The 25970-nt window shown below is 49.7% G+C and overlaps 13 protein-coding genes across 20 annotated transcripts; 5 read left to right on the top strand and 8 right to left on the bottom strand.

Annotated features, from left to right (window-relative positions):
- Positions 1 to 93: 93 nt before the first annotated feature.
- LOC108026193 (uncharacterized) lies at positions 94 to 785 on the top strand. Its single transcript, XM_017096983.2, has one exon. The coding sequence runs from the start codon at positions 94 to 96 to the stop codon at positions 727 to 729; it is 636 nt and encodes a 211-aa protein (XP_016952472.1). The 3' UTR covers positions 730 to 785.
- On the bottom strand, positions 742 to 1556 carry LOC108026194 (trafficking protein particle complex subunit 6b). Its single transcript, XM_017096985.3, has 2 exons — positions 1240 to 1556; positions 742 to 1175 (listed from the first exon to the last, which is right to left on the bottom strand). The coding sequence occupies exons 1-2, from the start codon at positions 1306 to 1308 to the stop codon at positions 786 to 788; spliced, it is 459 nt and encodes a 152-aa protein (XP_016952474.1). The 5' UTR covers positions 1309 to 1556; the 3' UTR covers positions 742 to 785.
- Positions 1557 to 1658: 102 nt separating this feature from the next.
- LOC108026189 (protein O-mannosyl-transferase TMTC4) lies at positions 1659 to 4434 on the top strand. The gene is made up of 2 exons (XM_017096979.3): positions 1659 to 3973; positions 4040 to 4434. The coding sequence occupies exon 1, from the start codon at positions 1773 to 1775 to the stop codon at positions 3888 to 3890; it is 2118 nt and encodes a 705-aa protein (XP_016952468.1). The 5' UTR covers positions 1659 to 1772; the 3' UTR covers positions 3891 to 3973; positions 4040 to 4434.
- LOC108026190 (cysteine protease ATG4D) lies at positions 4195 to 7468 on the bottom strand. Of its 2 annotated transcripts, XM_017096980.3 has the most exons (6): positions 7346 to 7468; positions 6171 to 7149; positions 5916 to 6111; positions 5781 to 5857; positions 5139 to 5614; positions 4195 to 5078 (listed from the first exon to the last, which is right to left on the bottom strand). In XM_017096980.3, the coding sequence occupies exons 2-6, from the start codon at positions 7147 to 7149 to the stop codon at positions 4770 to 4772; spliced, it is 2037 nt and encodes a 678-aa protein (XP_016952469.1). In that variant the 5' UTR covers positions 7346 to 7468; the 3' UTR covers positions 4195 to 4769. The 2 variants fall into 2 exon arrangements, with proteins under 2 accessions (XP_016952469.1, XP_050744399.1); XM_050888442.1 differs by lacking the exon at positions 7346 to 7468 and having other exon boundaries at positions 6171 to 7309.
- Positions 7469 to 7829: 361 nt separating this feature from the next.
- LOC108026323 (3-hydroxyisobutyryl-CoA hydrolase, mitochondrial) lies at positions 7830 to 9832 on the top strand. Of its 3 annotated transcripts, none has more exons than XM_017097213.2 (4): positions 7830 to 7956; positions 8022 to 8915; positions 9105 to 9373; positions 9630 to 9832. In XM_017097213.2, exons 1-4 carry the CDS (start codon positions 7954 to 7956, stop codon positions 9634 to 9636), a joined length of 1173 nt encoding a protein of 390 aa, XP_016952702.1. In that variant the 5' UTR covers positions 7830 to 7953; the 3' UTR covers positions 9637 to 9832. The 3 variants fall into 3 exon arrangements, with proteins under 3 accessions (XP_016952702.1, XP_016952703.1, XP_016952704.1); XM_017097215.2 differs by having other exon boundaries at positions 7831 to 7956; positions 8025 to 8915; XM_017097214.3 differs by having other exon boundaries at positions 9105 to 9832.
- LOC108026322 (conserved oligomeric Golgi complex subunit 2) lies at positions 9690 to 12223 on the bottom strand. Its single transcript, XM_017097212.3, has 4 exons — positions 12054 to 12223; positions 10929 to 11999; positions 10189 to 10874; positions 9690 to 10132 (listed from the first exon to the last, which is right to left on the bottom strand). Exons 1-4 carry the CDS (start codon positions 12144 to 12146, stop codon positions 9850 to 9852), a joined length of 2133 nt encoding a protein of 710 aa, XP_016952701.1. The 5' UTR covers positions 12147 to 12223; the 3' UTR covers positions 9690 to 9849.
- A 267-nt stretch (positions 12224 to 12490) lies between these two features.
- LOC108026444 (translin-associated protein X) lies at positions 12491 to 13630 on the top strand. The gene is made up of 2 exons (XM_017097381.3): positions 12491 to 13305; positions 13367 to 13630. Exons 1-2 carry the CDS (start codon positions 12587 to 12589, stop codon positions 13548 to 13550), a joined length of 903 nt encoding a protein of 300 aa, XP_016952870.1. The 5' UTR covers positions 12491 to 12586; the 3' UTR covers positions 13551 to 13630.
- Positions 13552 to 14647, bottom strand: LOC108026445 (aprataxin and PNK-like factor). 3 transcript variants are annotated; one of them, XM_017097382.2, is made up of 3 exons: positions 14139 to 14647; positions 13914 to 14077; positions 13552 to 13859 (listed from the first exon to the last, which is right to left on the bottom strand). In XM_017097382.2, exons 1-3 carry the CDS (start codon positions 14576 to 14578, stop codon positions 13645 to 13647), a joined length of 819 nt encoding a protein of 272 aa, XP_016952871.1. In that variant the 5' UTR covers positions 14579 to 14647; the 3' UTR covers positions 13552 to 13644. The 3 variants fall into 3 exon arrangements, with proteins under 3 accessions (XP_016952871.1, XP_016952873.1, XP_043946785.1); XM_017097384.3 differs by having other exon boundaries at positions 13733 to 13845; XM_044090850.1 differs by having other exon boundaries at positions 13771 to 13859; positions 13910 to 14077.
- Positions 14648 to 14775: 128 nt separating this feature from the next.
- Positions 14776 to 18636, bottom strand: LOC108026426 (colorectal mutant cancer protein). Of its 2 annotated transcripts, none has more exons than XM_017097358.3 (7): positions 18123 to 18636; positions 17202 to 17451; positions 16812 to 17144; positions 16612 to 16751; positions 16252 to 16553; positions 15480 to 16190; positions 14776 to 15416 (listed from the first exon to the last, which is right to left on the bottom strand). In XM_017097358.3, exons 1-7 carry the CDS (start codon positions 18411 to 18413, stop codon positions 15284 to 15286), a joined length of 2160 nt encoding a protein of 719 aa, XP_016952847.1. In that variant the 5' UTR covers positions 18414 to 18636; the 3' UTR covers positions 14776 to 15283. The 2 variants fall into 2 exon arrangements, with proteins under 2 accessions (XP_016952847.1, XP_016952848.2); XM_017097359.3 differs by lacking the exon at positions 18123 to 18636 and adding an exon at positions 17519 to 17731.
- Positions 18637 to 18734: 98 nt separating this feature from the next.
- LOC108026010 (coiled-coil domain-containing protein 149) lies at positions 18735 to 20915 on the bottom strand. The gene is made up of 6 exons (XM_017096701.3): positions 20667 to 20915; positions 20024 to 20608; positions 19863 to 19970; positions 19713 to 19800; positions 19516 to 19654; positions 18735 to 19461 (listed from the first exon to the last, which is right to left on the bottom strand). The coding sequence occupies exons 1-6, from the start codon at positions 20736 to 20738 to the stop codon at positions 18888 to 18890; spliced, it is 1566 nt and encodes a 521-aa protein (XP_016952190.1). The 5' UTR covers positions 20739 to 20915; the 3' UTR covers positions 18735 to 18887.
- A 212-nt stretch (positions 20916 to 21127) lies between these two features.
- On the bottom strand, positions 21128 to 22236 carry LOC108026408 (uncharacterized). Of its 2 annotated transcripts, none has more exons than XM_017097334.3 (3): positions 21826 to 22236; positions 21499 to 21779; positions 21128 to 21438 (listed from the first exon to the last, which is right to left on the bottom strand). In XM_017097334.3, exons 1-3 carry the CDS (start codon positions 22062 to 22064, stop codon positions 21257 to 21259), a joined length of 702 nt encoding a protein of 233 aa, XP_016952823.1. In that variant the 5' UTR covers positions 22065 to 22236; the 3' UTR covers positions 21128 to 21256. The 2 variants fall into 2 exon arrangements, with proteins under 2 accessions (XP_016952823.1, XP_016952824.1); XM_017097335.3 differs by having other exon boundaries at positions 21499 to 21764; positions 21826 to 22226.
- Positions 22081 to 23343, bottom strand: LOC108026407 (copper homeostasis protein cutC homolog). Its single transcript, XM_017097333.3, has one exon. The coding sequence runs from the start codon at positions 23341 to 23343 to the stop codon at positions 22264 to 22266; it is 1080 nt and encodes a 359-aa protein (XP_016952822.3). The 3' UTR covers positions 22081 to 22263.
- LOC108026409 (programmed cell death protein 10) lies at positions 23235 to 25622 on the top strand. The gene is made up of 5 exons (XM_017097336.3): positions 23235 to 23508; positions 23682 to 23859; positions 23920 to 24052; positions 24259 to 24423; positions 24779 to 25622. The coding sequence occupies exons 1-5, from the start codon at positions 23443 to 23445 to the stop codon at positions 24861 to 24863; spliced, it is 627 nt and encodes a 208-aa protein (XP_016952825.1). The 5' UTR covers positions 23235 to 23442; the 3' UTR covers positions 24864 to 25622.
- Positions 25623 to 25970: the final 348 nt, after the last annotated feature.

Below are 25970 nucleotides of genomic sequence, written 5' to 3'. Positions count from 1 at the left end.
GCCGCTAGCCATATTTCCGCGTGCCGACGTCATTGCCAAGTTCGCCCATCGGAAGCAGCAGAACCTCTTAATTTGTAGCTATCAGTATTCAATATGTTGGACGAGCGATCGGAGCTCGAGACGCTGCGTGAGATTTATTACCTAACCGATGGTGCATCCGGAAACTGGCGAAAGTTGCTCGCCCTGGGCGACTGCCTGGACCAGCAGCTGAAGCGCAAGCTGCTCTGGATGTGGCCCACTTCGGTGGACTTGGACTACTTCAATCAGCTTCTGGCCATGCACAATATCCATCGCATTTTGAGCATAGGCTGCGGCAGTGGGCTTCTGGAATGGCTGATGACTGCATCTGGTGGGAGGAAAGTGTCCATGTTTGGCCTAGAAGTCGACCGCAACTGGTGGCAGAGCAAGTACTCCGTTCGCAGCTTTATACCGCTCAACTACGTGGAGGATGCAAGCCAACTGGACACGGATTTGTTAACCAGCTGCTGCAATGATGATGCTCCTTGTGCCCTGCTCTTCTGCTACTTTAACAACCGCGAAGCGTTCCTCGACTACCTTAAAGTGTTCCGCGGAAAGTGGCTGATACTTATTGGACCACTGCCAGCCCGGGGTATTCACACGGATCCCAATCCTGTCCAGCCCCAGCTGCCAGTTGACCAGTGGACCCTCCGAGAACGCCTCAACTGGACTGACCACAATATTGTGGCGTTCTACGAGAAAATAGCCTAGACTAGACTGTAGTATTCTTATAAGTGTATTAATAAACGTTTTGCCTTATGTCCTAACTAGTTCCTATTCACTTCTATGTGGAACTTGCAGGCGGGTATGCTCTGCACTTCTGCGGTCACGGTGCTATTGATGCCCAGATTGCTGAGCGCTCCGCGCACCAGCCCGCAGGTGAAGGCCACGAACTTGGGCGCATGCTCCAGCTGCTTGGTGCCCGGCGAGATGCGCGTGAGAAAGCGAAACGCCTTGTCCTGCACCACGTACATGCCATGGTTGTTTGTCCTCAGGTTGTCCACCTGCTTCTTGTAGATGAGCGTCCAGAAGTCAGTGCATATGAACTTCATGGTCTCCAGCTCGTCCTTGAAACGGGACACCTCGCGGGTGAGCCGCTCGATCAGGCGGTAGCCGGTGGTGAACCCAATGTACTCCAAGGTGGCCAGGTCGTGCTCCTAAGAGGCGGAACCAAGTGGAAATGCTTTGTTGGCTTGTATTTTAACAGAAAGCGCCTCCTACCTTATTGCTATCCAAGCAGTAGTTGACTATCTCTGCATGCAGGCAGTCGAAAAGGATTTCCTCAGACATTTTGGAGACCGCTGGAATTTTTCTTTGTGGAGTCAACTAATTTTCCACGGATTTGTTTTGAACTGGGGAGAAACAGCTGTTTTTTTTGCGTTCACATCCGAATGGCAAGCTAACTTTTTGGCGGTTTTTATTGGTTCAAGGATTTGTTTATTTATAAATTCTTGATTATTAATATTGAGTGTCTATTAATTAAGTTTATTTAAACTTTTTATAAAATGCATTCTGCATTCTACATTTTCTTAAATATTTTAAAGTTAAATAATTTTCTAAACAGAAATTTTGTGCTATCACGTATATTTCTAGCTATAGCTGTAACTATAGTCCATAGCTGCTTGGCCATCACTTTCAGGTGAGGTGGTGGCCAAACTCCCAGAAGCAAAACAAAAAATGTATACAAAACACCGCTGCCTGAAATTCGCAAAATTTGTGAATTAAACTACTGAACCGACAATAAATAATATAGGATGTCGGACACTCGCCACAGGGCCGCCCTGCACAGCATGGTGTGTCAGGCGATCCTGGTGCTGATTTGCCTGGTTTGCTACGGCTGCGGTGGCCTGAGTGGGGCCAAATTCGTGTTCGACGACACGGTGGCCATCGTCAAGAACCGGGATGTCAACACACTGCCCACCAACTGGACGGCCATCTTCACCCATGACTTCTGGGGCGCCTCCCTGCTCAGCTCGGACTCGCACAAGTCCTTCCGGCCACTGACCACGCTGATGTTCCACTGCGAGTACGCCCTTCTCGGCCTGAATGCCGCCCACATGAAGTTTCTCAACCTCCTGCTGCACTGCATCAACACGCTGCTCATGTGGAGATTGGTTCACTCGCTCTATGTGCCGGAGGTCAACACGGAGCGATGGGCCATCCTCTCCGCAGCGCTATTCGCCGCTCATCCTATCCACACGGAGGCGGTATCGGGTGTGGTGGGCAGGGCAGAGCTCATGTTCGCCATGATTCACCTGCTTTGCCTTCTGCTAACTGTGGCCAACGCCGGGAAACAAGGTCCTCAGACTGGCTGCCTAATCCTGATCCTAACCGCCGTGGGAATGCTCTTCAAGGAGTCCGCTGTGACCATTCCCATGTCGTGCGTGCTGCTAGACTACTTCCAGAATGGGTACTACCAATTGCCGGTCAAGGATCAATGGAATCTTTTGCACAGACGGTTGAGCTACTTGCTCTACTTGTTGGGCACCTTGGCTCTGCTGACGGCACGCCTCTGGTGGCAGGACTTTGAAACGCCCACGTTCAAGGAGGTGGACAACCCAGTGGCCTACAATGAGCACATCCTGACCCGTGGACTATCCCAGCAGTACCTGCTGGTCATGAACATCTGGCTGATGCTGTGCCCCCACTGGCTGTGCTACGACTGGGCCTTGGGTTGTGTCAAGCTGGTGACCAGCATCTGGGATTTAAGACTCCAGGGAGTAATAGGATTCTACTCACTTCTGCTGGTGGCTCTGATGAATTTCCGCCGCCTTCCTGGACTGATGCTAGCCCTGGGCTTGATGATCATCCCTTTCCTGCCTGCGTCGGGAATCATTTCCGTGGGATTTGTGATCGCAGAGCGGACGCTTTACGTGCCCTCCATAGGCTTTTGCCTGGTGTCCATCTATGGATTCCTCTACTGGTATGACAGCAGCACGAAAAACAGTCTGTGGCGCACTGGATTGCAGATTCTCCTTATGCTGCTCTTCACCGTGATGATGCTGCGCACTCGCCAGCGAGCCACCGACTGGCTGAATGAGGAGCAGCTGTTTAAGTCCGCCCTGCAGGTGTGTCCCGACAACGCCAAGGTGCACTACAACATCGCTCGGCTGGCCACTGATACGGGAAACAACTCGAAGGCTTTCCTGCACTACCATAAGGCCATTGAATTGTATCCCAGCTATGAGTCTGCTCTGATGAACCTTGGGAATCTATACCGGGAGTATGGCCAACTGGCCACCGCTGAGGAATACATACGCTTGGCTCTGCAGGCTTATCCGTCCTTTCCCGCGGCCTGGATGAATCTCGGCATTGTGCAATCAGCGCAGGGAAAGTTCGACAAGGCTCTGGCCAGCTATGAGAAGGCCTTGAAGTACAGGACCAACTTCGCTGTGTGTTACTACAACATGGGAAACCTATATTTGGAGCAGAAGCACTACGCCGAAGCCCTCCAGCACTGGCAGCACGCAGTGGCGCTGAATCCTCGCCAGCCAAAAGCATGGGCCAACATTCTCACCATGCTGGACAACCGAGGCTTACAGGACGACGCCCTGCGCATCTCCAATCAGGCCCTCCAGCATCTGCCCAACGATGCCAGCATCCTGTTCATTCGGGCCAATGTGCTGGGCAAGCTGAAGCACTACGTGGAGGCGGAGTCGCTCTACAAGCGAGTCATAGAGCTGGAGCCCCACAACATGCTCTACTATACGAATCTCGGGGTTCTCTATCATCGATGGGACAAGACCCAGGAGGCTATAGAGGCTTATCGGACGGCGATAAGTATTAATGCGGCGAGGGCAACGACAGCGCGGGAGAATCTCAGCAAGCTTCTGAAGCGCCTGGAGCGGGAAGCACAGGTCATCCAAAGATAAGCGTTAGCTTTCAATTCCCACCGCAAAATATGGAACCAACCGAGTGTTGTTTGCCTTTGAACGCTAAGGCTAAATAATACGAGGTAAATATTTGCATTTTATAAAATTAGGATTTAAAACTCAACGACTATGTATGTACACTTCTTAAGCTGCAATAATCCCGGAGAAAACATGAGGTTGTGGGTTCAGTCACTAGTCCCAGGAAGCTATAAACGTACTTACTCTTGAAAGACACTAAATTTAGATAGCAATATGTGTATATCGAACAACCCATATCCCAACCACGCAATCTCAGTATACCCTATTTATTTTTAGTATATGTTTAGGATAATTTATTTATTTATTAATTTACTCGAGGGTATATACAGTTAATGTTAAAACTAATTAATGATCGAACAATTACAAGACGACTTACATAAGTTAACTAAAGCCTAGAACGTAAGGACTACATTAAATACTTTAGAAAATAGTGACAATCTAGGCACCACTGTAAACTGATTCAATTCCATTAAAGATTCATGTTTTTAAAATAATAATACCGCAAATTACACGAGTTTATATATAATAGGACATATAAACAGATGGGGGCTGCTAGAGCATGGAAAAAGCTGAAACGCTGAAACACTTTGGCAGAATGCGAGACTACAAGTCGAACAAAAGAGAGATTAACGTGTGGACATCAGTAAATATTCAAGATACATGCATGCGTCTATGTACTATATGCGGGCGTAAAGGTATAACAAAGTCTTGTTGTTTGAGATACGGGTCTGTTGGGTTTTTCTGGGCGAGCAAGCGAGCACGGCGGTTCGGAACTAAATCAAATAATAATGAGCAAATAACACAGCTAGCACAGCAACAAGGTTATGGGGCGTAAACGATCTACAGCAGCACGAATTCCTCGCTTTCACTGTCATCTTGGTCATTGTCGTCCGCATGCTGGGCCGGCGACAACTGGGTGCCCAGTTCCTGGGCCAGAGCAGCCACCTGTTTTATGAGCGGCTTGTACAGCGAATCGCTCATCTCGTCCCGCTCGTGATCCAGGCAACGGCCTCTGGAGAACGAGAACAGTGGATAGTTCATCTCGGTTTGCTCGGCCTGTTGATGGTGGGACGATTGGGGCGTCACTTGATGGCCCCCAACCGCCTTGTCCACAGTGGCCCCGGAGGCACAGCGCATGGGGTGCAAGTACTGGAATAGTTGACAGAGTCACTAAGAGATTTGAGTGGAGATAGTTTGGCTATGGCTCACCAGCTGCACGCTCTCCATAAAGCTGTCGAAATCACTCTTGGTGGCACAGTAAAAGCCGATGCAACAGCTGGGATCCATTTTGCTGGCCTTCAGCTTGCGCGGCGACTTGCAGTGGAACGAGTGCAGGGAAAAGTTCTCCTGGTTCACATCCACCATCTCCTGGCAATAGTGCGGGTCCAAATGGATGAGCCTGTCCTCCTGGAAGCCCACAAAGTACAGCGAGTGCTTGGGCTTGCCGCCAATGATGCCCAGGCAGTGCTCCGTACTGAGCAGCAGCTTCAGGCAATGGGCATAAACGGGATTCAGCTTGTCGCTGCCCAGGCGCAATGGGATGAGCACGATGAGGGACTTCCAGTGCTGCTGGTGCTCCGATTTGGGCGTCTCCGCCTGCGATCGCTTCGCTTGCTGCCAAGGCACATGCGGTTTGGGCGCCGGTTCGGGAATGCTGCACTGATCCTCAATATCCTGTATATAAACTGAAACACGAAAACAAGGTTATCGAACCAAATCGCTATCAAAAAAGGCCATGAGTAATGAGCCCCGCTAACAAGGTTGCAACAATTAATCACGGGTGGTATCAATGTGTCACGGCAGTTATCTTGTAAGTCTTTGGGCTAGGGAATTCTTTTCGCCCATACTCACTCGTGCAGTCTTTGGCCACATAGACACTGATATTGTCAAAGTCTGCATTTTCCTGCGCTGCATGCTCCAAGGCGTGTCTGTGGTGGGGTAAAGGTTTATCAGCTCTGATAAAGATAACCGTCTTCATTTACTTACTTTAGCAAATAGGAGACCGAGGCGGGGCCGTACCAGTCGCCAGGCTTCTTGCCCAGATGCTCGCCCAGCCGCACCAGGGCGTGGATGGAGAAGGGACTGTTTTTCGAGGAGCTGTCGCCGAACCACTTGACGATCTTCTTATGCATGTTGTCCTCGTAGGTGGAGTGCAACTGGGACTCAGAATCATAGCGCCAACCTATAGGGACAAAGGTCTTATGAGAATCCAATTAGCTGGTGCTGTTTTGCACAACTTACTGCGTCCCAGGAAGTGACAGATGAGTCCTTGGGCCAGGAGCATCTGTCCGCTCCTTAGCATACAACCCCAGCCGCAATCCGAGGTGTAGTTGGAGCCATTCATGATGGGGAACTCTCGCCGGTAGGTCATCCAGATTCTGCTGTAGAAGTCCCGCCGAAAGCCCTCGATGCCCTCCTCCCAGGGCTGCTCGCCCACCTGGTTCTCGACTGCATCCATTCCCAGCTCCTGGGGCACCACAATCTCGTCGATCTGCTGCGGATTGAGGGCTGGATACAGGGAGGCGGTCGTCGATGTGGCTTGAATGCTGTCAAACGCCGATGTGGCGTTGTCGGGCGTCGTGTCGGTTCCGCTGGGCAGTTCGGTGATAGAACTCTCCATGCTCACGGGCGGCGTAAAGCGCCGATGATAGCACCTGCCCAGCAGCCACACTGGCTGCTCCTTGGAGAAGCTGGTCTGGCGCATCTTGCCGCTCCAGCCGTACTTCACATTATGCCACATGGCCACCAGCTTGGACTCCATGCCCTTGGTGGGCGTGCGGTTGGCCGACAGGTCACCGGTTTCCTCGCTGTGCTGCTCCGCGTGACCGCAGCTCGGTACGCTGCTGCCGCTTCCGCCACCACTGCCTCCTCCATAGAGCTGACTGAAGGCGTTCATGAAACGTGATGACGTCGATATTTTACGCTGCGGTGTCGCTGTCGCAGCGTTTTCCGATTTCAGGTTCAGATTCGCACCTGAGGTGCTCACGGGCGAGGGGGATGGGGCGCGCGGTACGGCGAAGACGGTGCGAGGGATCGTCTGAATGGGGGCCGCCTGCTCCTCCTCGATGGCGCCGTCCTCCACGAGCGGCAGGGACAGGGGATCCGGAACCGCATCCTGGCCGCACATCCGGCTGCCCTCCACAATGCTACCCTCGCCGGCGGCTTCGAAGAGCATTAGTTTCTCGTCGGTCAACTTGGAGAGGAGGCCGTCATAGTTCATCTGCTTGGTGGCCGTGGACGAGGACATGAAAACAGAGGCGGAAGAGGAAGAGGTGGATGAGCGACGACGACGCTTTGTCCGCAACTTGGGGAACTTGAAGAACTGCGGCATGGCAATCTCGGTGCGAGCCAGTTGCTGGCCCTGGCTCAACTGACAACGACCACCGATTGCGTGCTAATTACAAATGTTTACTCACCGTTTATTTGTTGACAAAATAAGATAAAGTAACTATACGAAATTTGTTTTTCTTATTCTTATTCGCGAGAAGTACAATTGCCAATTGCGGCGTTGCCAGACCGCCGGACTGCTCTGTTGTTTGTATGTATGTCAGTTGTGTGTTTTGAATTTCGCTAGCTCAGGGGCGGACTTAAAATAAAAACCACCTTTTCCATTGAACTATTTAATTTCTATTACATCATAAATATCTTAAATTATGCGAAAAATATAAGAAGATAACTGATAGTGTTCAAACCCCTTAGTTTGCAATATGTTTTAATCTTAAGTTAGCTTTATGAAAATAAATAAACTCTTGTCTACCGCTCATCAAAAAAGTATAACTCCAGTAATAAACTCAATTTAACTTTGGAAATCTTTCTGTGATTTCCAATTTTGCAAATGAATTTTCAGAAATCTAAAGCGATTTCCGGGAAATGTCTTTCCTGGAACACCCTGCCCCACTTCCGGCATGCGGGCGGTCTGGCAGCCCCCGACGAGAACAACCAGCTGTGCGGGTGCTAAAATTCTATTGCGCAACGCCGAAATTCTAAACACAACGCCACACACGACGACCGACAGCCATTCAAAATGGTAAGTAATGCAAATTCGTGCAAATCAAAGCGCTTTACTATTCGAAAACCATTCCCCGCCGACAGCAGGGCCCAATTCAAAGGTTGGTGTACACATTCGGTCATCGCACCTGCAGCCAATTGCCGCTGATCGGCGGAGCAGCGATATCCAGCACGAAACCACCTGTAATGGACCTCTCCGTCCGCCAATCCTCCTCCTCCTCCTCCTCCGTGCTGGCCACGGAGTCCTCCAACAAGGGAATGATCATCCTGAACCGCCCCAAGGCGCTGAACGCCATCAACCTGGAGATGGTGCGAAAGATCTACAAGCATCTGAAGAAGTGCGAGAAGTCCAAATCGCTAGTGATCATCAAGGGCACCGGCGAGAAGGCCTTCTGCGCCGGCGGAGATGTGCGCGCCCTGGTCGAGGCGGGACCCACGGACGAGTCGAAGAGCTTCTTCCGCGAGGAGTACAGCACGAACGCCCTAATCGGCAATTACAAGATACCCTACATTGCCATTATCGACGGCATCACCATGGGCGGCGGCGTGGGCCTCAGTGTGCACGGAAAGTACCGGGTGGCCACCGACCGGACGCTGTTTGCCATGCCCGAGACGGCGATTGGCCTGTTCCCAGACGTGGGCGGCTCCTACTTCCTGCCACGCCTGCAGGGCAAACTGGGTCTCTACCTGGGACTGACAGGATATAGGCTGCGGGGCGGCGATGTCTTCTACTCGGGTATTGCCACGCACTACTGCGAGAGCAGCAAGATCCCTGATCTGGAGACGGCGCTGCTCAACTGCCCAGATGCAGATGATGTGCCCGAGCTGCTGCAGAAGTTCCATTCCACGCCTGAAAAGCCCTTCTCGCTGCAGCCTGTCCTGGAGCAGATCAACAAGAACTTCTCGGCGGACTCGGTGGAGGGCATTCTGGAGAACCTGCAGAATGACGGCAGCGAGTGGGCCAAGAAGACGCTGGAGGTGAGGGCGGTTCACGGTTCACGTAGTGATAAGCACACAATCGAATGTTAATTGCTTGGGCCAATCAAAGCTTGGCGCGCTTTTAGCGCCTTATATTTGATCCGTTCCCAGCCAATTAACATTGTTTAAGTTGCGGCACGACTTCACTTAACTGGCACACAGAAATTATAGCTTGTTTATCTGTTTTAGACCCTCTGCAAGGTGTCGCCCACCTCGATGAAGGTCACGTTCCGCCAGCTGGAGCTCGGCTCCCAGCTGTCTCTGGCCCAATGTCTCATCATGGAGTACCGCCTGGCCGTGCGTCACTTGGAGCGCAGCGACTTCAAGGAGGGAGTGCGCGCCCTGCTCATCGACAAGGACCAGAAGCCCCAGTGGCAGCCCAGCAAGCTGGCCGATGTCACCGAGGAGCATGTGCAATGGTTCTTCCGCAAGCTGTCGGACACCGAGGAACTCAAACTGTAATGTAGCAGGCCTAGTTTTGTTTTGGTTTGCGCCTGCCCATCCCGTTTGTCCTCCGTTAAGCCGCTCATTTATATATACACACTCCCGAACACCTATGTATATATCTTCGCAAGCCTGAGTTATGTTTTGCATGGTTCCTTGCCTGCCGTTTATGCAATATTCGTTATATTTACCCCTACCGTTCTATGGCCACCGTTTGACGAGCTCTGTTGCTTAACTTTTTGCAATCTCTTCTCTGTTTCATTCCAACAGCGACTGACTTCGAGGGAAAATCCCTGCAATCGCCTGTATTTACCAATAACGATCGTGAAATTCAATGCATTTAAATATATGATATACATATATGCCTATATATATTATATACAATTCGTAGTCCTAATACAATCATTCATTGTGCCTAAAGAATCGTTAGAATTCGTTTAACAAGAATAAAGTGAAGTGTTTGTGTTTAATAACTGTTCGTTGGCAGCGTCTAAGCATTGTTATCCTTAAGCTTGATGCTGTCCTCCACCATGTTGGTCAACTCGATCAGCTTCTCGATCTGCATGGGCTGGAAGTTCAGCTTGCCGAGCTCCTGCTTCCACGATGTGACATCCACGCGAAGTTGGACGCGAATCTTATCGTCGTCCGACATGACAGCTGAATTTCCCGCCGATTGAAGGCCGGATCCGCCACTTTTTACATTCCGAAGACGGCGCAAGGACTCCTCGGTTTTCTGCACCGATGTGAGCACGTCGCTCACCACATTGAAGTACCTGCGATGGAAATAGGATATGAGAGAGATTTCTAATAAACAATAAATTCCACTTACGCTTTTGTTATGTGACTGGCCACCTCCGACAAGATCTGCTCCACCACTAGTGTGCCCAGTTGGGACTCATTCTGCTGGGCAAACGTCTTCAGCGGTCGCAGCATTTGCTCCACGTAGCCGGAGCAGCGGGAGGGAACCTCTCGATTGGTCTTGCGATACAATCTCGGCAGATCGTTCACCTGGCGCACATTGTCCGTCTCACATTCGGCGATCAGCAACTCCACCAAGGTCTTTTGAATGCTGGTCAAATGAGCGCCCAGGGTGTCGGCCAATGCAGCCATGGACTTGGTTAGGACATCGTTAAAGATTTTAGTACGCTGCTCAGCGGGCACGGACTGAACAATCAGTTGCTGAAGCTCCGGCAGATAAGCGTCCAGTTTGCGGATATCTGCGTGTAGGGCAATAAGCAACTGGTGTCGAGTGTAGGATTTTGCAAAATTGCTGCCCTTAGACACAGCAATGGCATCCGTAATCCATCGGGAGAGTCGCAGAACTATCTGCACATTAAGCTTATAGAACTTGGGAAACACTTCCGGTAGGTAAACTCCCTCGGCCCAGCATCGTGACATAGCCTCCTTGGCGGCATTGAATGGAGTTAATTTGTAGTCCTTATCACCTAGATTGCTTTTTAAAGTGTCGTCCTGCAGCACAGGTTCCAACTTGGCTTCAAAGTGGCCAGCAATTTCCTAGTAGAATAAAGTTAAAACCTGAACTTTTATTGAAATATTTTCATATCATACCTGAAAGCATATTTGGAAGTAAACTGGGAGATTCCACCGGGCCTCGAAACTCTTTGTTTGCTTGTGCTGGCGATAGAAGGTTACCGCCTGCTCCCCGGAGCTGGTCAACAACTCCTCTATTTTGCCCAGAAAGTCGCGAGTGCACTTGTATTTCACATAAAACACCTCCGAGTTGCCCGGAGCGAAAATAGAGTTCATGTGGAGCTCGAGACGCGTCTCCACGTCGGCCCAGTAGCTGTTGACCACGAAGTTGAAGCCCGGAAACTTGTCGGAGTAGAGCGTAAGGCGCAGCAGGTCGGTCATGTGCAGCGATATAAAGTTGAGGATCTTGCTGTAGATGCCTGCCAGGCCCTGCGGTGAGTTCTGCAGCTGTTGCTCCCCTATGACGCCGGTCATGTAGGGTGCCACGACATCCTCGCGGAACACGCGCTCCGCCTGGTCGCAGGCATTCAGGGTTATGTAGATGCGCAGGCAGCGCTCCAGGGGTTCCGGTGCCGAGTTGCGGGCCTGGCTGATTGCGTCATTAAAAAAACGTCGCAGATGCTGATGCAGTTGCTCCTCCAGTTGCTGGATCTGGCTCTGCTGCTCGGCATTCAAGTGCTTGGAGCAGTGCTTCTCGTGGAACTTCAACTGAATCAGGTCCAGAGCAGCTCGCTCCAGGTCAACCGCCTTGATTGGCAGCTCTCCACTGAGCTTCCGGTCGATTAGTTCCTGGAGTTTGCTGATGGTCTCGTAGACCTTCTTCAGGCTCTGCAGGCCTCGCTTGAACTCTCGCAGCTGGCGCTTCTCCTCCAACTGGGCCCGCAGTTCGATGACGTTCTCGTCGATCAGGCCGTGGATGCTCTCGATGTCGCTGCGGAACTGCTCTAGCGGGCGCTGTATGGACTCAATGTTCTGATCCAAGCCCACCAGATTGGCGCTCAGGTTCACAAAGTCGGCGTAGTCTTCGTTGATCAGATCGATCATAGCAGCCCGCAGGCCTTTAAGGTAAAGGCCCAAGTTGTCCCGCAACTGCTCTAGGCTTGGTGCATTGCGATTCTTGTGCAAAAACTCGTCCACCGAAAAGTTGGCCTGTTGGAAAGAATTTCTAAGCAGGGCAACACAAATCTGGCCGGGATTACTCACCTTCATAAACTCATTCTTATCAAAGCAGAGCTTCTCCGCGGTGCTGGTGGAGCCGGCAGCCAGGTGCGCCGACTTCTTGACGGAATCATGCATGGCCTGGGCCGGATAATTTATTAGGGCTAAAAACAAATTCTATTGCCACGAAAGTAGAGCTGACCACTTTGTTGTTATCGATAAATACTGTATATCGATTAAAATTTCGATAGCTCACCATAGGCGCTTTTTAATTAACACTTCATTTTGTTTTGTTTTGTAAAAAGTGGTAAAAAAAACATGTTTTGTATTTTTTTTTACTTTTGATTTTGACAAAACACTATATAAATTTAATAAAAGTGATATAAATAAAGGTAAAAATATTTAAAATAAAACTGAAATAAAAACATAAAATTCAAAGGTATCGATTATCGATATTTTGATTTATTACCAACAACCCTACCTTGTTTACAAAGAAGAAGAAGCGACGAAAGCCGGAAAAATAGGCGATTTATAAATTTTAAGGGGAAGTACTAACAAAGCTAAGTAAGTCCTTCATCATGCCGAAGAACGGAGGTGCCGGCCACCGCAGCAACGCCCCCAGGAAGCGCCAACCGCCAGCGGTGCAACTGGATGAGGAGAATCCCATTGTCCAGGCTTTTCGCAACTATTCCAACGAACTGACCATGAAACACGATCGCCACGAACGGATTGTCAAGCTGAGTCGCGACATTACCATCGAGTCCAAGCGGATCATCTTTCTGCTGCACTCCATCGACTCGCGCAAGCAGAACAAGGAGAAGGTCCTGGAGGAGGCTCGCCAGCGCCTGACCAAGCTGATCGAGGTGAACTTCAGGGCCGTGGCTCTGGAGCTGCGTGACCAGGATGTCTACCAGTTTCGCGCCGCCTACTCGCCGGGATTGCAGGAGTTCATCGAGGCATATACGTACATGGAGTATCTTTGCTATGAGGATGGGGAGAGCGAGAGCGAAACCAAGGGCGTCTCCGACTGGCAGGCCATCCAGTCGGTGATGCAGTACGTCGAGGAGAGCAGCAAGCCCAAGGGTGAGCCAACCGAAGGCGACGAAGTGGAAGTAGTTCCTCTAGAGGAGAAGGAAAGCCCCAAGAAATTCCAGTTCTTCGTGGACCCCACTGAATATATACTGGGTCTCTCTGATCTCACTGGGGAACTCATGCGACGCTGCATCAATTCTCTGGGCAGCGGCGATACCGACACCTGCTTGGAGACCTGCAAGACCTTGCAGCACTTCTACACTGGGTAGGTTAAATAAGTTGCCTTGTAATATTCGATCCCAATCCTAGCTTCCATTTCCCTTCAGTTACATCAGCCTGAACTGCCAGAGAGCCCGGGAACTATGGCGCAAGATCACCACCATGAGGCAGAGCGTGCTCAAGGCCGAGAATGTCTGCTACAACGTAAAAGTACGCGGTGGAGAGGCTGCCAAATGGGGAGCCACTTTTGACCAAAAGCCAGCTGAAGATGTTGACGAAGGCTTGTACTAGATTTAAGTTTACAACATTGGAATATATATATTGAAGCAACTATTTGGTAAATGAAGCTTATGATCTAAGTTAACAATGAATTCGAAGGTGTAGTTTAATCATAATCATCACCGTTTATGCGCTGGCTTTCGAACTCCAGCTCATCATCCTCATCTTCGTCAATATCTGCGCCAGGGCAATAGTCCGCATCTTTGTCATTGTCGCCTGCGAACGGGTCCTCCTCTTCCTCATCCGTTCCAGAGTCCTGATTATTCTGAAGTTGGGCTCGTCGTTGGCGCAGTCGATTGCGAACGTTCTGCGCGGAATTGACTACACTGTTTTATAGCCAATTTGAAGCAGTGGCAAGTGAAGCGTCCTACTTACAATCCGCCGGATGGGAATGCTCCTGAAAGTGGACAGGATTACGACGATAGCATGCGTTGCCAAAAGGACATGCGGGAGTTCCGAGCGGCGGCTCTGGGAAGTTTGGCCGCCGATAGTCCTGGTCTCCTGGATGAGCTTCTGCACTTCGATGAGCAGGGTTTCGTCTGGTATTGGTTCAAAGCATTACTTAAGTTGATCAGCTGAAAATGGGAAATTTGGCATTACCTGTAGCATCGGATGCCGAAGCGGCAAGAATTCCGGATGCTGCTCGAGGACACAGAAGAGTCATCGTCGGCCTGTCCATTGGAGCTAGTGGGTTCCATCTTCCCCACCGCCGCTGCAGGTGAGTTTCCATTGGCGGTCGGTTCTGTCTTCATCGGGATTGCAGAATCACTGCTAGTGGGTTCAGCAGCGGGTTCATCTGCCTCCTCAACGGGCTCCGCTTTAATCTGAACAGGACTTTCAGGATTGGGTTCCGCTTTAATGGAAGACCCGGGCTCCTCCGACTTTACGCGCTTGCTTGGGCTGTTTTCTGCCTCCGAATTTTCATCACCACCGTTTGTGGCTTCTGTGGGCGACTTTCTTTTGTTCCCGATAACTTCTACGCACTCGTTGGTCTCCTCCTCCTTAATGACCACTTTTTCTATTTCCTCTAAGGAGCTCATTTTATTCAAATAAAATTTGTTAAATTTTCAAAACATTTGTATTTCACAAGAACGGAGCTCAATCGATTTTGGTGCTTTACAACACTAAACCTTGATATAGAGATGCAACTTTCTTTAATGTTCGATTAAATTGGGTCATCGATAGGTTATTGGCGCCAGCTTTAAATCCGAGCGTTAACGAAATCCAATAGCCACAATTAGTTTCAGTAGACATGATATAATTTGTACAATTTTAAATACATATTGAATTCATATAACAAGCAAAATGCGAATACATTGTATAAATATAGGATCCCGTGTACGCGTCGTGAGTAACTAACTCCTTAGTTTGCCTAGTCGTATGTGTAATGTATATGTAATTGCTTGTGGCCCAGATACGGATGCTCCAATCCCATAGTTGGAGCCTTGCTCATGGCACCTCTGAATATGTATGTACGTAGTTGAGTATGTAGTTGCTGTAGCCCGATCCGTGGCGCATTCGTCCCAGCCGGCTACAAGTTAATCGCATGGCACATTCGTGATACTGTCTCGTTCGTCCAACATGACATCCAGGAGAGACTGTTGGGCGGGCAGATGGGCATTGCATGAGGGTAAATTAAGCGATATGATCGAGAGGGAAAGATCTTTTGCGGGATATGTGACAAGCGCGCCCCCAGCATGTCCAGTCGCTCAGTCCTCCGGGATGACAGTCATGCCTCCTCACACCTACAGAGTCGTCTCAGGAACATGACTGTGGCCCTGTTCGTAGTCCAGTCGCAGGTCAACGATCTTCTGCTCCAGCTTTCTAATGCGCAGCTGGTACTTGCGCTTGCTTTGCTCCAACATTTGTCCCAGGTTGCTAGGAGGATAAAATGGAATAAGGGTTATTCCAACTAAACATACAGGTAAAAAAGGATCTTACTGGTTGGATTTCTGCAGTTCGCGCACATTTTGATGCAGTTGCTCGTACTTCTCGTCGGAGGCCTTCTGCGAGGCGGTGAGGTTGGCCAACAGCGTCTGGATGCGACTCTTGAGCTCTGTTTCCCGAGTCAAAGCCTCGACCAACTGCTGCTCCGTGAGCGCGGCGTGCTCCGCCTCCGAGTAGGAGACCCGGTTGCTGGCCTGTAGCTGTTTCAAGGCTTCATGGAGTATGCCCACTCGCTCGTTGGCGTTCTGCCGCTCCTGCTCGGCCTCGTCCATCTTCGACTTTAGCTGCAGATTTGCGTCGCGGAGCTCAAGCAGTTCCTGCATGATCACTGCCGTCTCCAGGTCGATGGGCGACTTCTTGTCCTCGCTGCGCAGCTCGTGCTCCTTCTCCAAGGCCAGGCGTTTCCTCTCGTATATGTCGGCAAAAGGCGATTCGAGACTGACGATGGTGTGCTGGACACTCGATCGGCGACCCTTTAGCTTGGACACGTGGTAGCGCAGACGATTGTCGTCGTCGGCACACCATGAGCGTCTAGTCTTTGGAGCATCCTCGGGACCCAGGTTTATGTTGTGCTGCCACGGTCCCAGGCTATTCTCACACACGTTCTTCTCGCTATCCAGACGGGCAAGCAGGTGCCTGGCCACTGCCTCCACAGATCGGCGGCTCTCCTCCGCCGCTGCGGATTTCTCCCCAAGCAGAGCCAATCTGAAAGGGATTTTGTGTAGAAAAAAGTATGCAGAACAAGGAGAATCCCGGCCAGACTTACTTGCTCTCCAGCAGAGCCAGCATTACGTCGTATGCTTCGATTGCGCGATCGCTGCAGTTGAGGGCCAGCTGAAGGGCCACCGCATTGGACTCGTATTTGCCGCACAGCAGATACAGGTGCTCCGTGTGTTCCTTGCATTCGTCCAGGGTCAGTGCCAACATGGTGTTCCGCATTTCCAGGTGTTCAACACGCCGCTGAAGTCGCTCCAATTCCTTGCTCAGCTGCAGGGGCTCCATAAAGCTTTCCATGAAGAGGTTTTGCTCCTTCAGCTCACACACCAAATGTTCCACTAGGTTGATGTGCTGAAAGCAAGGCTTAATTTATGGAATGGGCTTAGGGGGAGATAAGTGGTCAGCTCACCTCGTTGCTTAAGGATGTGTGCTGCTCGTGGGGTGGTTCTTCACCGGATACATGTTTGCTGGCGCAACGCAACTTGACCCGTTCCGCCATTTTCGGCACGGCGGGAACACGTTTCTGCGGGCTGGTCAAGGAAACACAAGCTGGAAGAAGCCCATTGTTGTTAGCCACGTTTCTCACCAGTTCTGGATCTGTTATAATACCATTCAAATCATTGAGGCGCTGCCCGCTCTCGTTGACCTCCGTTTCGCAGCCAAAGAAGGCCACTTTGGTCTGCTCCTCGACCACGGCTGCATCCTTGGTGGAAATCTCGGACTGAAGCAGGGCGATCTGGGCCCGCAGGTGCAGCACCTCCTCCTGCAGTGCCTCCATTTGGCCCTTGTGGCTGAGTTCCTGTGGTTTGTGGACCACTTTGCCCACGCTCGTGGTGCTGCAGGCGCCCTCGAGATCCTCCAGCGGTTCCGTCTGGCATTCGGCATCGGGATTGGTCAGGTTCAGCTCAGAGTTGTACACAGAACCCTCTTGAAAACTCAGTTCTGGAAGGGGAATCGAGGATTAGGCTTTAGCCTGACCTAAGTAGCACCTCTACTCACCACTGCCCTCGGGCTCTTGCTCCTCCATGATGATGTGATCCTGCTTGCTGCGCAGTTTCTTGCTCAACTCCGCAATGACGCAGTGCATCTCGGTGATGCGGCACTCGTGTGCCTGGCTGACCACCTCCAGCCGCTTGTGGCATATCTCCCGCTCTGTGTTGCTCTCCGTGAGCTGTCTTTCAGCCTGCTGAAGGCGCTGGGTAAGTTCGCGCACCCGGTTCTCCAGCTGATGCACCGACAGTTGTTCAACCTGGGGAGGAATCGAAGCAAAAGGGGCGAATTAGAAGGTTCCATTTGGCCATCGTCGAGGTCAGCACATTTATGGGTCGCCTGGCCAGCGGATGGGCCATCAGAGTGTACTCCCAGCTGCGCCGCTTGTCGCTGGGCACCGACGGCGTGTCGCTGCAGCACAGGCAGCTCAGGCTGCGCGGAAGCAGTTGCTCCGAAATCATGGTCCAGTGGAAAATTTCGACTGGCGATTACGTCGTCATCCAACCGCGGGTGCATCCGCGCTCTCCGCTGCTGCAACTTGACCCTCAGCCTTCTGACACGCATCTGCGCACTGGGAGCCGTCCGAATTCCAAGACCCCCGCCAATTCAGCACTTTGAAAACGGGCACTGGTATAATTGTTGTGGTTTCAAAATAATAAAGCCATTGCCAAAAATACGTATTCAAATAAAATAATAAATAAATTATTTAAATGCCTTATTTAGAAACCAAAACAATTAAATAAAATAGTTTAAGTAAGTATAATTCCCTTTAACTACTTACAAAATATTTGAAATGTTAAAAAATTTAACTATCTACATAATTGGAATAAAGTGAACCTATAAATTCCATATAAATATTTTCGAAATTAAATTAATTAAAATGGTATGGCTAGGCAGAAGTTTTTCTCTCAGTGTGGGCCCATCACTCACTTTGTTGACAATGTCTAGCGTGGAGCAGCTGGAGATGTTGTTGTCGCTCTCTGTGGTGTCCCGCTGCGTGTGCTCCGGGGAGTCCAGGTCGCAGGAGCCCACCAAGTGCCTGGCACCAGGTCCTCCGCCACGCGGCGAGATGCTCCCGAAGACGTACTCGAAATCCTCGCCAGCGGCGCTGCCGGAGTGCTTGCCCTGGTACCCACTGGAGTCCCGCTGCTTGCCACTGCGACGCGGCACATCGGTGGCGGCTATCTTGGCCACCCGGGCCACCTGCACATCGTTGGACATCCTGGCTGGGATGGGCGGCTGCTCCCGACTAGAACTGGCCTGCTGTGGCCCGCTTGGTGATTACTTTTGATTGCTGCTCCATTCCCGCACTCTGTGGCACTGAGTTTACTCTACATGGCACTTCCTGGACGCGTCCTAAGGCATTTTTAATTCATAAACGCGAAACTTTATTTAGTCGCGATGTTTATTGCATTCTTATCAGAAAATGTATACCCAGACTGGGATGTTTATGTGTGCGTTTAGGCCAGCGCTTTGCAACACTAGATTTAATTACTAATCGATAACACACGTTTGTTCGGCGCCTAATTTAAATCTCTGAGCTTACATACGAACAATTTATTAAATATAACTTTCCTGTTTATAATCTGTTTTTATTGTACGCTGTTGCGGTAATATACATATATATTATATCTTTTGTCAACACTGCGATATGCTTCCACCTGTTTGGGAGTCCTCAATTGCACTAGTATTTCTCTAAGGAATAGCAGACAGATTTTCGGCCCTTATCGTGACCATAGCCTCGTAGTCCCGCATGTCCAGTTCGTGGAGAGCCTTCTGCACCAGCGTGGCCAGGTGGGGCGGCAGATCCTTCAGATCCTCCATCCGTTCCCGGGCCACAGCACTGGATATTCGCGGTGTGCCGGTACACCGACTGCTCAGGCCGCAATTGCCCGAATCCGTGGTGGGCGACGAAGACTTCTGGAAGTCATCGGGCTGCACATCCACTCCGTACACCGAGGAATCCACCGACTCGGTGGAAAGCGAGGACATGCCATCGTCGGAGTGCAAAGCCTCGGCCGACTTGGGCTTTCTGGAATCTCCAGGATCTGGGGTAATGGCAACGCCTTCGTTGTCTGGAGCAATGGACGGAGTGCTGCTGATGTCGACATCATCAACCATGGCGGGGCAATAGCCGTTGAGGAGCAGCTGGGAGGGAGCATAGCCGTACTCCTCGTCCTCCTCGTGAGCCTCCTCTGAGTTATCCTCGTTGCCGGAGAGAAGCTGCTGCCACCGCTGTTCCAGCTCCGTCATTTTGCCAGCCAGTATTCTGGGGAATATGTTATGCAATATGTATTTTGCTTTGGAAACCATGTTTTCCTACTTGTTGGTTTTCTTCTGGTGAGTCAGGGCTAAATTCTTATCGTTAAGGTTGTCCAGCAGAGCCAGGCACAGGGACTTTAGGTCGCTTAAGCTCTCTGTTTTCTGAGGAAGATCAATGCCGCTCTCCAGGATGGTCTTAACTGCAGGAAGGGGAAGTTCAATAGGATTCGGAGCTGTATAGATTATATGAATACCCACCTTGTCGGGGGCTTAGTATGGTGTCTTCGTTTGTGCTGCCACCTCCAAGTTTGACAATGCCCTTCTTCCTCTTTGCATCCAACATGGTCTGCATAAATATTATACTATCAAATCAACCTGTTGAGCAGTTTAAGGAGTCAAGAATAGTACCTTGTACTTGCTAATGCTCTGTTTGGTCAGCTCCAGCTCGCTGTCTTGGATCTTCACACGCTCATGCAGGTACTTGTTCTCCAGCAAAACGCCATCAATGTCCAGCAGCTGTGGATTAAGGATAGTTAAGTAATAAGTATCACAACCTCAAACCAACTCACTCTAGGATGCGTTTTCTTCGCCCTGAGGGCTACAAAGAGCTCGTGGTTGAGGCGATGGGCCTTGCACTTGTAGGCATCCCGCTCGGTGATCAGCTCCTCCTTCTCATCGATGACCGCCTTCAGGTCGAAGGCCAGCTGGGCGTTCCGCTTCTTGAGCCCCTCCAGGTGGCAGATGAAGTTGGCCCTTTCGCGGCGCCACTGCAGCTCCTCCTTGTTGCGGGCGGCATTCTCCGTGGCCATCGCCTGCACCCGCGACTTGTTGCTGGCCTCCGTCTCGCGCAGCAGTTCCATGTCGCCCTGCAGCTCGTTGAGCCGCTGCCTCAGGGCCTCCACCTCAGTGCTGAGCTTCAGATTCTGCTCCCGCGTCTCATGCAGCAGGGCGGCCAGGCTGGAGTTCTCACTCAGGGCTCCGCATCCGCCGACGGCCAGCAGCTCACTGTTGCTCTTCAGCGCCGAGTAGCGCAGCTGCAGGGTCTCCGCCACCAGCTTGTACTGGTCTCGCTCCACGCGGAACTGCTCCAGCTCCTGGCGCAGGATCCTCAGGGCCTCCACCTTGCTCTGCAGCTTCCTGTGCACCGCCGAGGTCTGCAAGGGTGGGTCGCATAAGTTGCTTAGTGCTCAGACGGGGGTAGTCCAGACTCACCTCCACATTGTACGTGGCCATAGCCATATGCTGGCCGAATCCATGCTGACTTGCCACATCGTCCAGGTCCATGCCGTATTATACAGTTGGTTTCTCGATTCCCAAGCGTTGGGTGTTGACATTGACAGTGAATGGAAACTGGGGGCTGCCTTCAGCCAGCTGTATCACAATTTCTCGGCCTCTAAGGACACCATTCTGGCCAAGCACACAGCTCGAGTGAATCAATTTTTACAGGCGCCTGCGCAGTGAGCCCCAAAAGGTATGCTACATATGTTGCATTTCGATTCATATCGATAAGCTTTTCGGCCTGTACTTCAAATAATAATCTTGCCTACATTCAACTCTTTGATAGCAATAGAAATATTACATATTTAAAAAACTCCTTGTTACCAGTAAAATTTGTAAGCTTTTCAAAAAGGTTTAGACTTTCAAAAACTTCGATAATAATGGCCTAAAAACTTAAAGCCTCTATTATATTTAAAGTTTATGTATACATTTGTATATAAAATGTTGTTTTTTAATTAGAAGGTCCAAAACTAAATGTCTATAAATTACAACGTTATATGTTTTCAAATAGTTAAATGTTGTATTTAGGGCTTTAAGTAGGGATTTTCGGGGTAGATAAGAGTAATATGGGACTTAACTTTATGCTCACAACACGGTTTCTGACGCTTGAACATTGCACTCAGCACCCGTCTGCAAACTGCTTTCACATCCGCAATTCTGGCTGTCTTAAAGTCCAGCTTTTCAACCAACTTGAAGATGCATTTCACTTTAAAGATACTTATACTGTTAAGCAGATATTCCAGACAGTCTTCTATGCTTTATATACCTTTAAAGACGATCTCCTCGTTTTGGTCAACCATTGGCACTATTTCGTTGCTAGGCTCCTGACCACCTTTCTGTCGCCTATAATCTTTCTGGAGAGATCTCAGCAAAGTGTGGGATTTCCTGTGTATCTCAGCACATTCCTCGGCTTTGTCTTCTTTCCGTGTCAAGATGGGAGACTTGCATTGCGTCCAACATACCTCCCGAATGTTGGTCACCTTGCAGGTCCGCCGAAGATGACAACTTCTTTTACTCGATCTATGTTTTTGGCTTTCAACGGAAGGGCTTAACTATTCTTTAGGAATCTTTCACATAATCCTCTTTTCCTTACCCCACTTGCTTTTCTTGATTTTTATCCTCCAGCAGCGTCTTTATGGATTGATCGTTTTTCATAAGTCGTGCAATTAAATTTTGATTGGTGGCCACCAGCTTCTTTGTGCCACATATGTGGTTATTTAGCTCCAGACTGTAGGTTTCTATTCTGCGCAATATATTTTCCACATTGTCCAAGTGATGGTTAAAGTAATGAAGCCTCCAAGCAGATGGGCTCTCTATTGCTTCCAGAATCATGATTTGGACGTTGGAGTGCAATGTCTACCGAATCTTTATTTCGATTATTTTTTAGGATTTAGAATTTTAGGGACAAGACTACTTAAGTAGTAACAACAGCTAGTAGCTATATACAGATTATATAGACGAAACTGTAGTTCACAGACAGTCAAGGAATAAGAGTAGGACTTAGGGTTAGGTTAAAAACTATTGCAGATCTTCAGCGGCAGCTCATGGCATTCGCGATGGTGACCATCTTGCGCACCACGTTGGCATTGGTGCCAAAGTACGGGTCCACGTCCTGTTTGCCCATGGTCACGTCGCACTCCATGCGCGTGGTGGTGGGCGTCACATAGTCCTCGCCGGCCGTGTCCTGGGCGGAGGCGTGAAACTCCTGGCAGCGACTGACCGTTAGGATCTCCTCCAGGTTGGACACCTTGATGCCGGCGCCGGGCATCACTATGAAGTCCCTGTGATGCTTGGCTATCAGCTGCGCCAGGCAATCCACGCCATCGGCGGCCGAGGGACGGAAACCGCTGCTCAGCAGCCGCTTGAAGCCCAGTTCCCTCAGCAGTTCAACGTTCTCGTCCATGCGCTTCTGATCGGTGAGGTCGAAGGCACGGTGAAAGGTCACAGGAAGGCCCTCCGACTCCATCATCACCTGCCGGCACTGGTCCACGTTGATACTGCGATCCAGATTCAGGGATCCGAAAACGAAGCCGTCGGCGCCGTTCTCCCGCAGCAGATCCATGTCCGTGAGCACGGCGCACATCTCCTCGTCGCTGTAGACAAAGTCCGTGCCCCGCCGGGGTCTCAGCATGCAGTAAATGGGCAGAGTGAGGGTTTCCTTTAGGGTTTTCAGGGTGCCCACACTGGGGCTCAAGCCGCCTTCGCCCAGGGCCGAGCAGAGCTCAATCCGCGAGGCACCGCCAGCTTCGGCGGCAAAGGCCGATCGTATGGAATCCACGCAGACCTCCAGCTTGATGTCGTGGCTGGCCATTCCGCTTGTCAGTGATAATAGTACAGGTAAACAATAATATAAACAAATTCCAAGTGAAAATCTGCTAGTGGCGGACCCAGACCGATAACAATCAGCTGTTGCCAGCCGTGCCAGCGCCAAAAGCATCGATAGCCTGCCCCAGAACGATAGCACATATCGCTGGCAAACCAGTTCGCTGCCAGTGTTGAGCAATTCAACAGCACGAAAACAACACTGCGCTGTGCTCATTTTGTTGTGAACAATTTTTGTTAATTTTGTTAATTTGATTTGCGAGGGTCGTGCGAGCAAGGCAACGGACATCGCACGCCAGCGCGGATACGGAAGTGCGAACCTGCAGCATGCGCCAGGACACATAGGCAGCAGCAGACCAAGACCAAGCGCACTTGGAGTTACCTAGAAATGACAATGGGCGAGCCAACCACGTCTCTCGTTCTGCCCGTCATACTGCGGCCCATTTTCTCCCAGGTAGGTGAGACGGGCCCAGGTGCTCCGCGCGGCGCTGCTCCGTGCCCGCGTCCGAACCGCCAACCCAATCCCAGTCCGCCTACCAACCCCCAGTTCCGCCAGATTCGGTTCTGTTGCGTAAACCCTAATGCAATTGCCTAACTTGCATCTACCATTTACCATTTCACCTGCAGCTCGAGCGACGCGACGTAGGCGCTGCCCAATCTCTGCGCTCCGCCATTCTCAAGTCGGAGCAGAACAATCCGGGCTTCTGCTATGACCTGGTCGCCACCATTGTACGGCGGGCCGATCTGAACGTGAACCTAAACGAGGCCGTGCTCCGATTGCAGGGCAACATTACGGAAGCGGATCGTAAGTAGCCACGACAACAAGTCTACTTATTCTTAGCTAACGATCGTAACCCTTCCACAGTCAATGAGTACCGCTTGACGCGCACGGAGGAGCCTTTCCAGGAGCTCAACCGCAAGTCCGTGGCCCTCAAGGTGATCCTGAGTCGCATACCCGACGAGATAAACGACAGGAAGACCTTCCTGGAGACCATCAAGTGAGCCACAGTTCCATACTCTTTTAACTAAGATCCATGTCAAGTCAAAAGGTCTACCGTAAAAGTTGCTAGATTTTATCAGCAAACTAAGCTTTACAATCAAAGAACCCAAAACTTCCTGAATAAGATATGATGACCTATATATCCGCCTTTCTGAAGTTGCCCAATTAATCACCTATCTAACCAAAGGTCTCTTATTTCCACAGGGAAATCGCCAGCGCCATAAAGAAACTGCTCGATGTGGTCAACGAGATCGGCTCGTTCATACCGGGCGTTACGGGCAAGCAGGCTGTGGAGCAGCGAAAGAAGGAGTTTGTCAAATATTCCAAGAAGTTCAGCACAACGCTGAAGGAGTACTTCAAAGAAGGACAGTAAGTGTCGGCCAGCTGCGGCTACAAGCTCACTATTTACACGGGTGTTATCACACGATACGCGGCGACTCGAAGATAGCCGGTTTCTTTAATCGGCTCATATCTGGTTTTCTTATCGTTTCGGGCCAACCGTTTGGATGATGTCATGCCATTGGCGTTCCGGGCATTTGTTTGGTTTATCACTTTGCGACGGAGATTCTCCGGGGCGGGGGCCAAGCGTCAGAGTTGCCTATTTAAAATTGTAAATCGCAGTCAAATTGCTTCGATGATGGCGATTACCGCTGACCTTTTCGTTTTATTTCAGCGATGAACACTGCCCTATGACTAACCAATTCTCTATTTCTTCTACTTTCAGACCGAATGCAGTATTCATAAGTGCACTTTTTCTAATACGGCAAACGAATCAAATAATGCTGACAGTTAAGAGTAAATGCGAGTAGAGAATTAAATCGTTTAATTATGGCAAATTTTAGTGGCATTTTAATTTTATGTTTAAATAACCATTTAACCACCCACGAATCAAATAAACTCCAGAGAGCACACACACTTAAATACCCAATCGCCCGATAAAGTCCAAGTTAAATGTTTGAACGTAAATTAAAAACTGTTGTAACTAAATAAATAGGCCTAATTTACATCGTAAATATGTATTACAAATAATCGGACACTAAATTCAGCTGAGCCTAAGCATTGTAATTAACTAGTGAGCAACTATTTATCGACGACGATGTGCGAGAGTTATTTCGTTTACAATTTATTGTAAATAATTCATTCTTTTTCTGTTAACAACAACATCGGCTAGTTTGTTTTTGTTTAGAAGAAGGCGCCTACGAATAAATTTAAAATTAGTGAAAAGAAAAACGAGAAACAGGAAGTGTATGTACTACGGGGAGAATAAAACAAAAAAAAACGGAAGACACTTAAATTTTTAACTGTTTTTAATTGTTAGAGTTTGAAATTTAAACACTATACATAATAATCATTTACTTAATGATATGTTCGGAACGAAAAATGCGGAAGCGAAAGACATTAGTAGTCGACAGCACTATCAACAGGATGGAGAAAGAAATTATTTTAATTAAAAAATGTTATATGAAAAACGAAGAACACTAAACAAAACAAAAAAAAAAGAACGGCAACAAAACTCATAATGTAGACATAGCGAAAAAAGCGACAAATAAATGTATTTATATTCCAAACTGAAAGGGTTGTTTTATATTATAAAAGAAAATTAAAATATTTTTACATATTTATTTTTTAATATTTTGTAAAGATATACTGAGTTCCGAGGTATAATATACTTTGGTAAGTAAGTAAGGTATTTTTTTGGACCAATATAGATCTCTTGGGTTGTAATGGAATCCGAGATTTCAGCGCACATGGGGTTAACAGAGAAAGCCCCTGTTAATGGCTAACAGCGCAAAGTAATAGTAAACCCCTTATAACAGGCCCAGAGCAAGAACTTTCCCTCTTGCAACCCCAAAGGAGTCGGCGAGCGGGAGAGAATTGCCCGTTTTTCAGTGTCATTTCGCAGAAAAATCGATTCC

Source organism: Drosophila biarmipes, chromosome 3R (assembly GCF_025231255.1).
Source record: "Drosophila biarmipes strain raj3 chromosome 3R, RU_DBia_V1.1, whole genome shotgun sequence".
NCBI classification, from domain to species: Eukaryota; Metazoa; Arthropoda; class Insecta; order Diptera; family Drosophilidae; genus Drosophila; species Drosophila biarmipes.
This window is presented reverse-complemented; position numbering and strand designations above follow the sequence as displayed.

Bases quoted from the DNA above. Each gene is read 5' to 3' on its own strand.
- LOC108026193 (XM_017096983.2), top strand. From the start codon at position 94: ATGTTGGACGAGCGATCGGAGCTCGAGACGCTGCGTGAGATTTATTAC.
- LOC108026194 (XM_017096985.3), bottom strand. From the start codon at position 1,308: ATGTCTGAGGAAATCCTTTTCGACTGCCTGCATGCAGAGATAGTCAAC. The intron at 1,176-1,239 runs GTAGGAGGCGCT...TCCGCCTCTTAG, and splicing joins ACTGCTTGGATAGCAATAAG to GAGCACGACCTGGCCACCTT.
- LOC108026189 (XM_017096979.3), top strand. From the start codon at position 1,773: ATGTCGGACACTCGCCACAGGGCCGCCCTGCACAGCATGGTGTGTCAG.
- LOC108026190 (XM_050888442.1), bottom strand. From the start codon at position 7,260: ATGCCGCAGTTCTTCAAGTTCCCCAAGTTGCGGACAAAGCGTCGTCGT. The intron at 5,858-5,915 runs GTAAGTAAATGA...ACCCCACCACAG, and splicing joins TCGGTCTCCTATTTGCTAAA to ACACGCCTTGGAGCATGCAG. The intron at 5,079-5,138 runs GTGAGCCATAGC...CAACTATTCCAG, and splicing joins TTATGGAGAGCGTGCAGCTG to TACTTGCACCCCATGCGCTG.
- LOC108026323 (XM_017097213.2), top strand. The intron at 8,916-9,104 runs GTGAGGGCGGTT...TATCTGTTTTAG, and splicing joins GGGCCAAGAAGACGCTGGAG to ACCCTCTGCAAGGTGTCGCC.
- LOC108026322 (XM_017097212.3), bottom strand. From the start codon at position 12,146: ATGCATGATTCCGTCAAGAAGTCGGCGCACCTGGCTGCCGGCTCCACC. The intron at 10,875-10,928 runs GTATGATATGAA...TTATTCTACTAG, and splicing joins ACTTCCAAATATGCTTTCAG to GAAATTGCTGGCCACTTTGA. The intron at 10,133-10,188 runs GTAAGTGGAATT...TTTCCATCGCAG, and splicing joins GCCAGTCACATAACAAAAGC to GTACTTCAATGTGGTGAGCG.
- LOC108026444 (XM_017097381.3), top strand. From the start codon at position 12,587: ATGCCGAAGAACGGAGGTGCCGGCCACCGCAGCAACGCCCCCAGGAAG. The intron at 13,306-13,366 runs GTAGGTTAAATA...ATTTCCCTTCAG, and splicing joins TTGCAGCACTTCTACACTGG to TTACATCAGCCTGAACTGCC.
- LOC108026445 (XM_017097382.2), bottom strand. From the start codon at position 14,578: ATGAGCTCCTTAGAGGAAATAGAAAAAGTGGTCATTAAGGAGGAGGAG. The intron at 14,078-14,138 runs GTAATGCCAAAT...AACCAATACCAG, and splicing joins TTCGGCATCCGATGCTACAG to ACGAAACCCTGCTCATCGAA. The intron at 13,860-13,913 runs GTAAGTAGGACG...AAAACAGTGTAG, and splicing joins GCATTCCCATCCGGCGGATT to TCAATTCCGCGCAGAACGTT.
- LOC108026426 (XM_017097358.3), bottom strand. From the start codon at position 18,413: ATGTCCAACGATGTGCAGGTGGCCCGGGTGGCCAAGATAGCCGCCACC. The intron at 17,452-18,122 runs GTGAGTGATGGG...ATTCCTCCCCAG, and splicing joins CGCTAGACATTGTCAACAAA to GTTGAACAACTGTCGGTGCA. The intron at 16,752-16,811 runs GTATTATAACAG...GGCTTCTTCCAG, and splicing joins GCGCCTCAATGATTTGAATG to CTTGTGTTTCCTTGACCAGC.
- LOC108026010 (XM_017096701.3), bottom strand. From the start codon at position 20,738: ATGGACCTGGACGATGTGGCAAGTCAGCATGGATTCGGCCAGCATATG. The intron at 19,655-19,712 runs GTGGGTATTCAT...CCCTTCCTGCAG, and splicing joins CATACTAAGCCCCCGACAAG to TTAAGACCATCCTGGAGAGC. The intron at 19,462-19,515 runs GTAGGAAAACAT...CATATTCCCCAG, and splicing joins CACCAGAAGAAAACCAACAA to AATACTGGCTGGCAAAATGA.
- LOC108026408 (XM_017097334.3), bottom strand. From the start codon at position 22,064: ATGATTCTGGAAGCAATAGAGAGCCCATCTGCTTGGAGGCTTCATTAC. The intron at 21,780-21,825 runs GTAAGGAAAAGA...AGAATAGTTAAG, and splicing joins AATCAAGAAAAGCAAGTGGG to CCCTTCCGTTGAAAGCCAAA. The intron at 21,439-21,498 runs GTATATAAAGCA...GTATCTTTAAAG, and splicing joins CGAGGAGATCGTCTTTAAAG to TGAAATGCATCTTCAAGTTG.
- LOC108026407 (XM_017097333.3), bottom strand. From the start codon at position 23,343: ATGTCCGTTGCCTTGCTCGCACGACCCTCGCAAATCAAATTAACAAAA.
- LOC108026409 (XM_017097336.3), top strand. From the start codon at position 23,443: ATGACAATGGGCGAGCCAACCACGTCTCTCGTTCTGCCCGTCATACTG. The intron at 23,509-23,681 runs GTAGGTGAGACG...TTTCACCTGCAG, and splicing joins TGCGGCCCATTTTCTCCCAG to CTCGAGCGACGCGACGTAGG. The intron at 24,424-24,778 runs GTAAGTGTCGGC...TTCTACTTTCAG, and splicing joins GAGTACTTCAAAGAAGGACA to ACCGAATGCAGTATTCATAA.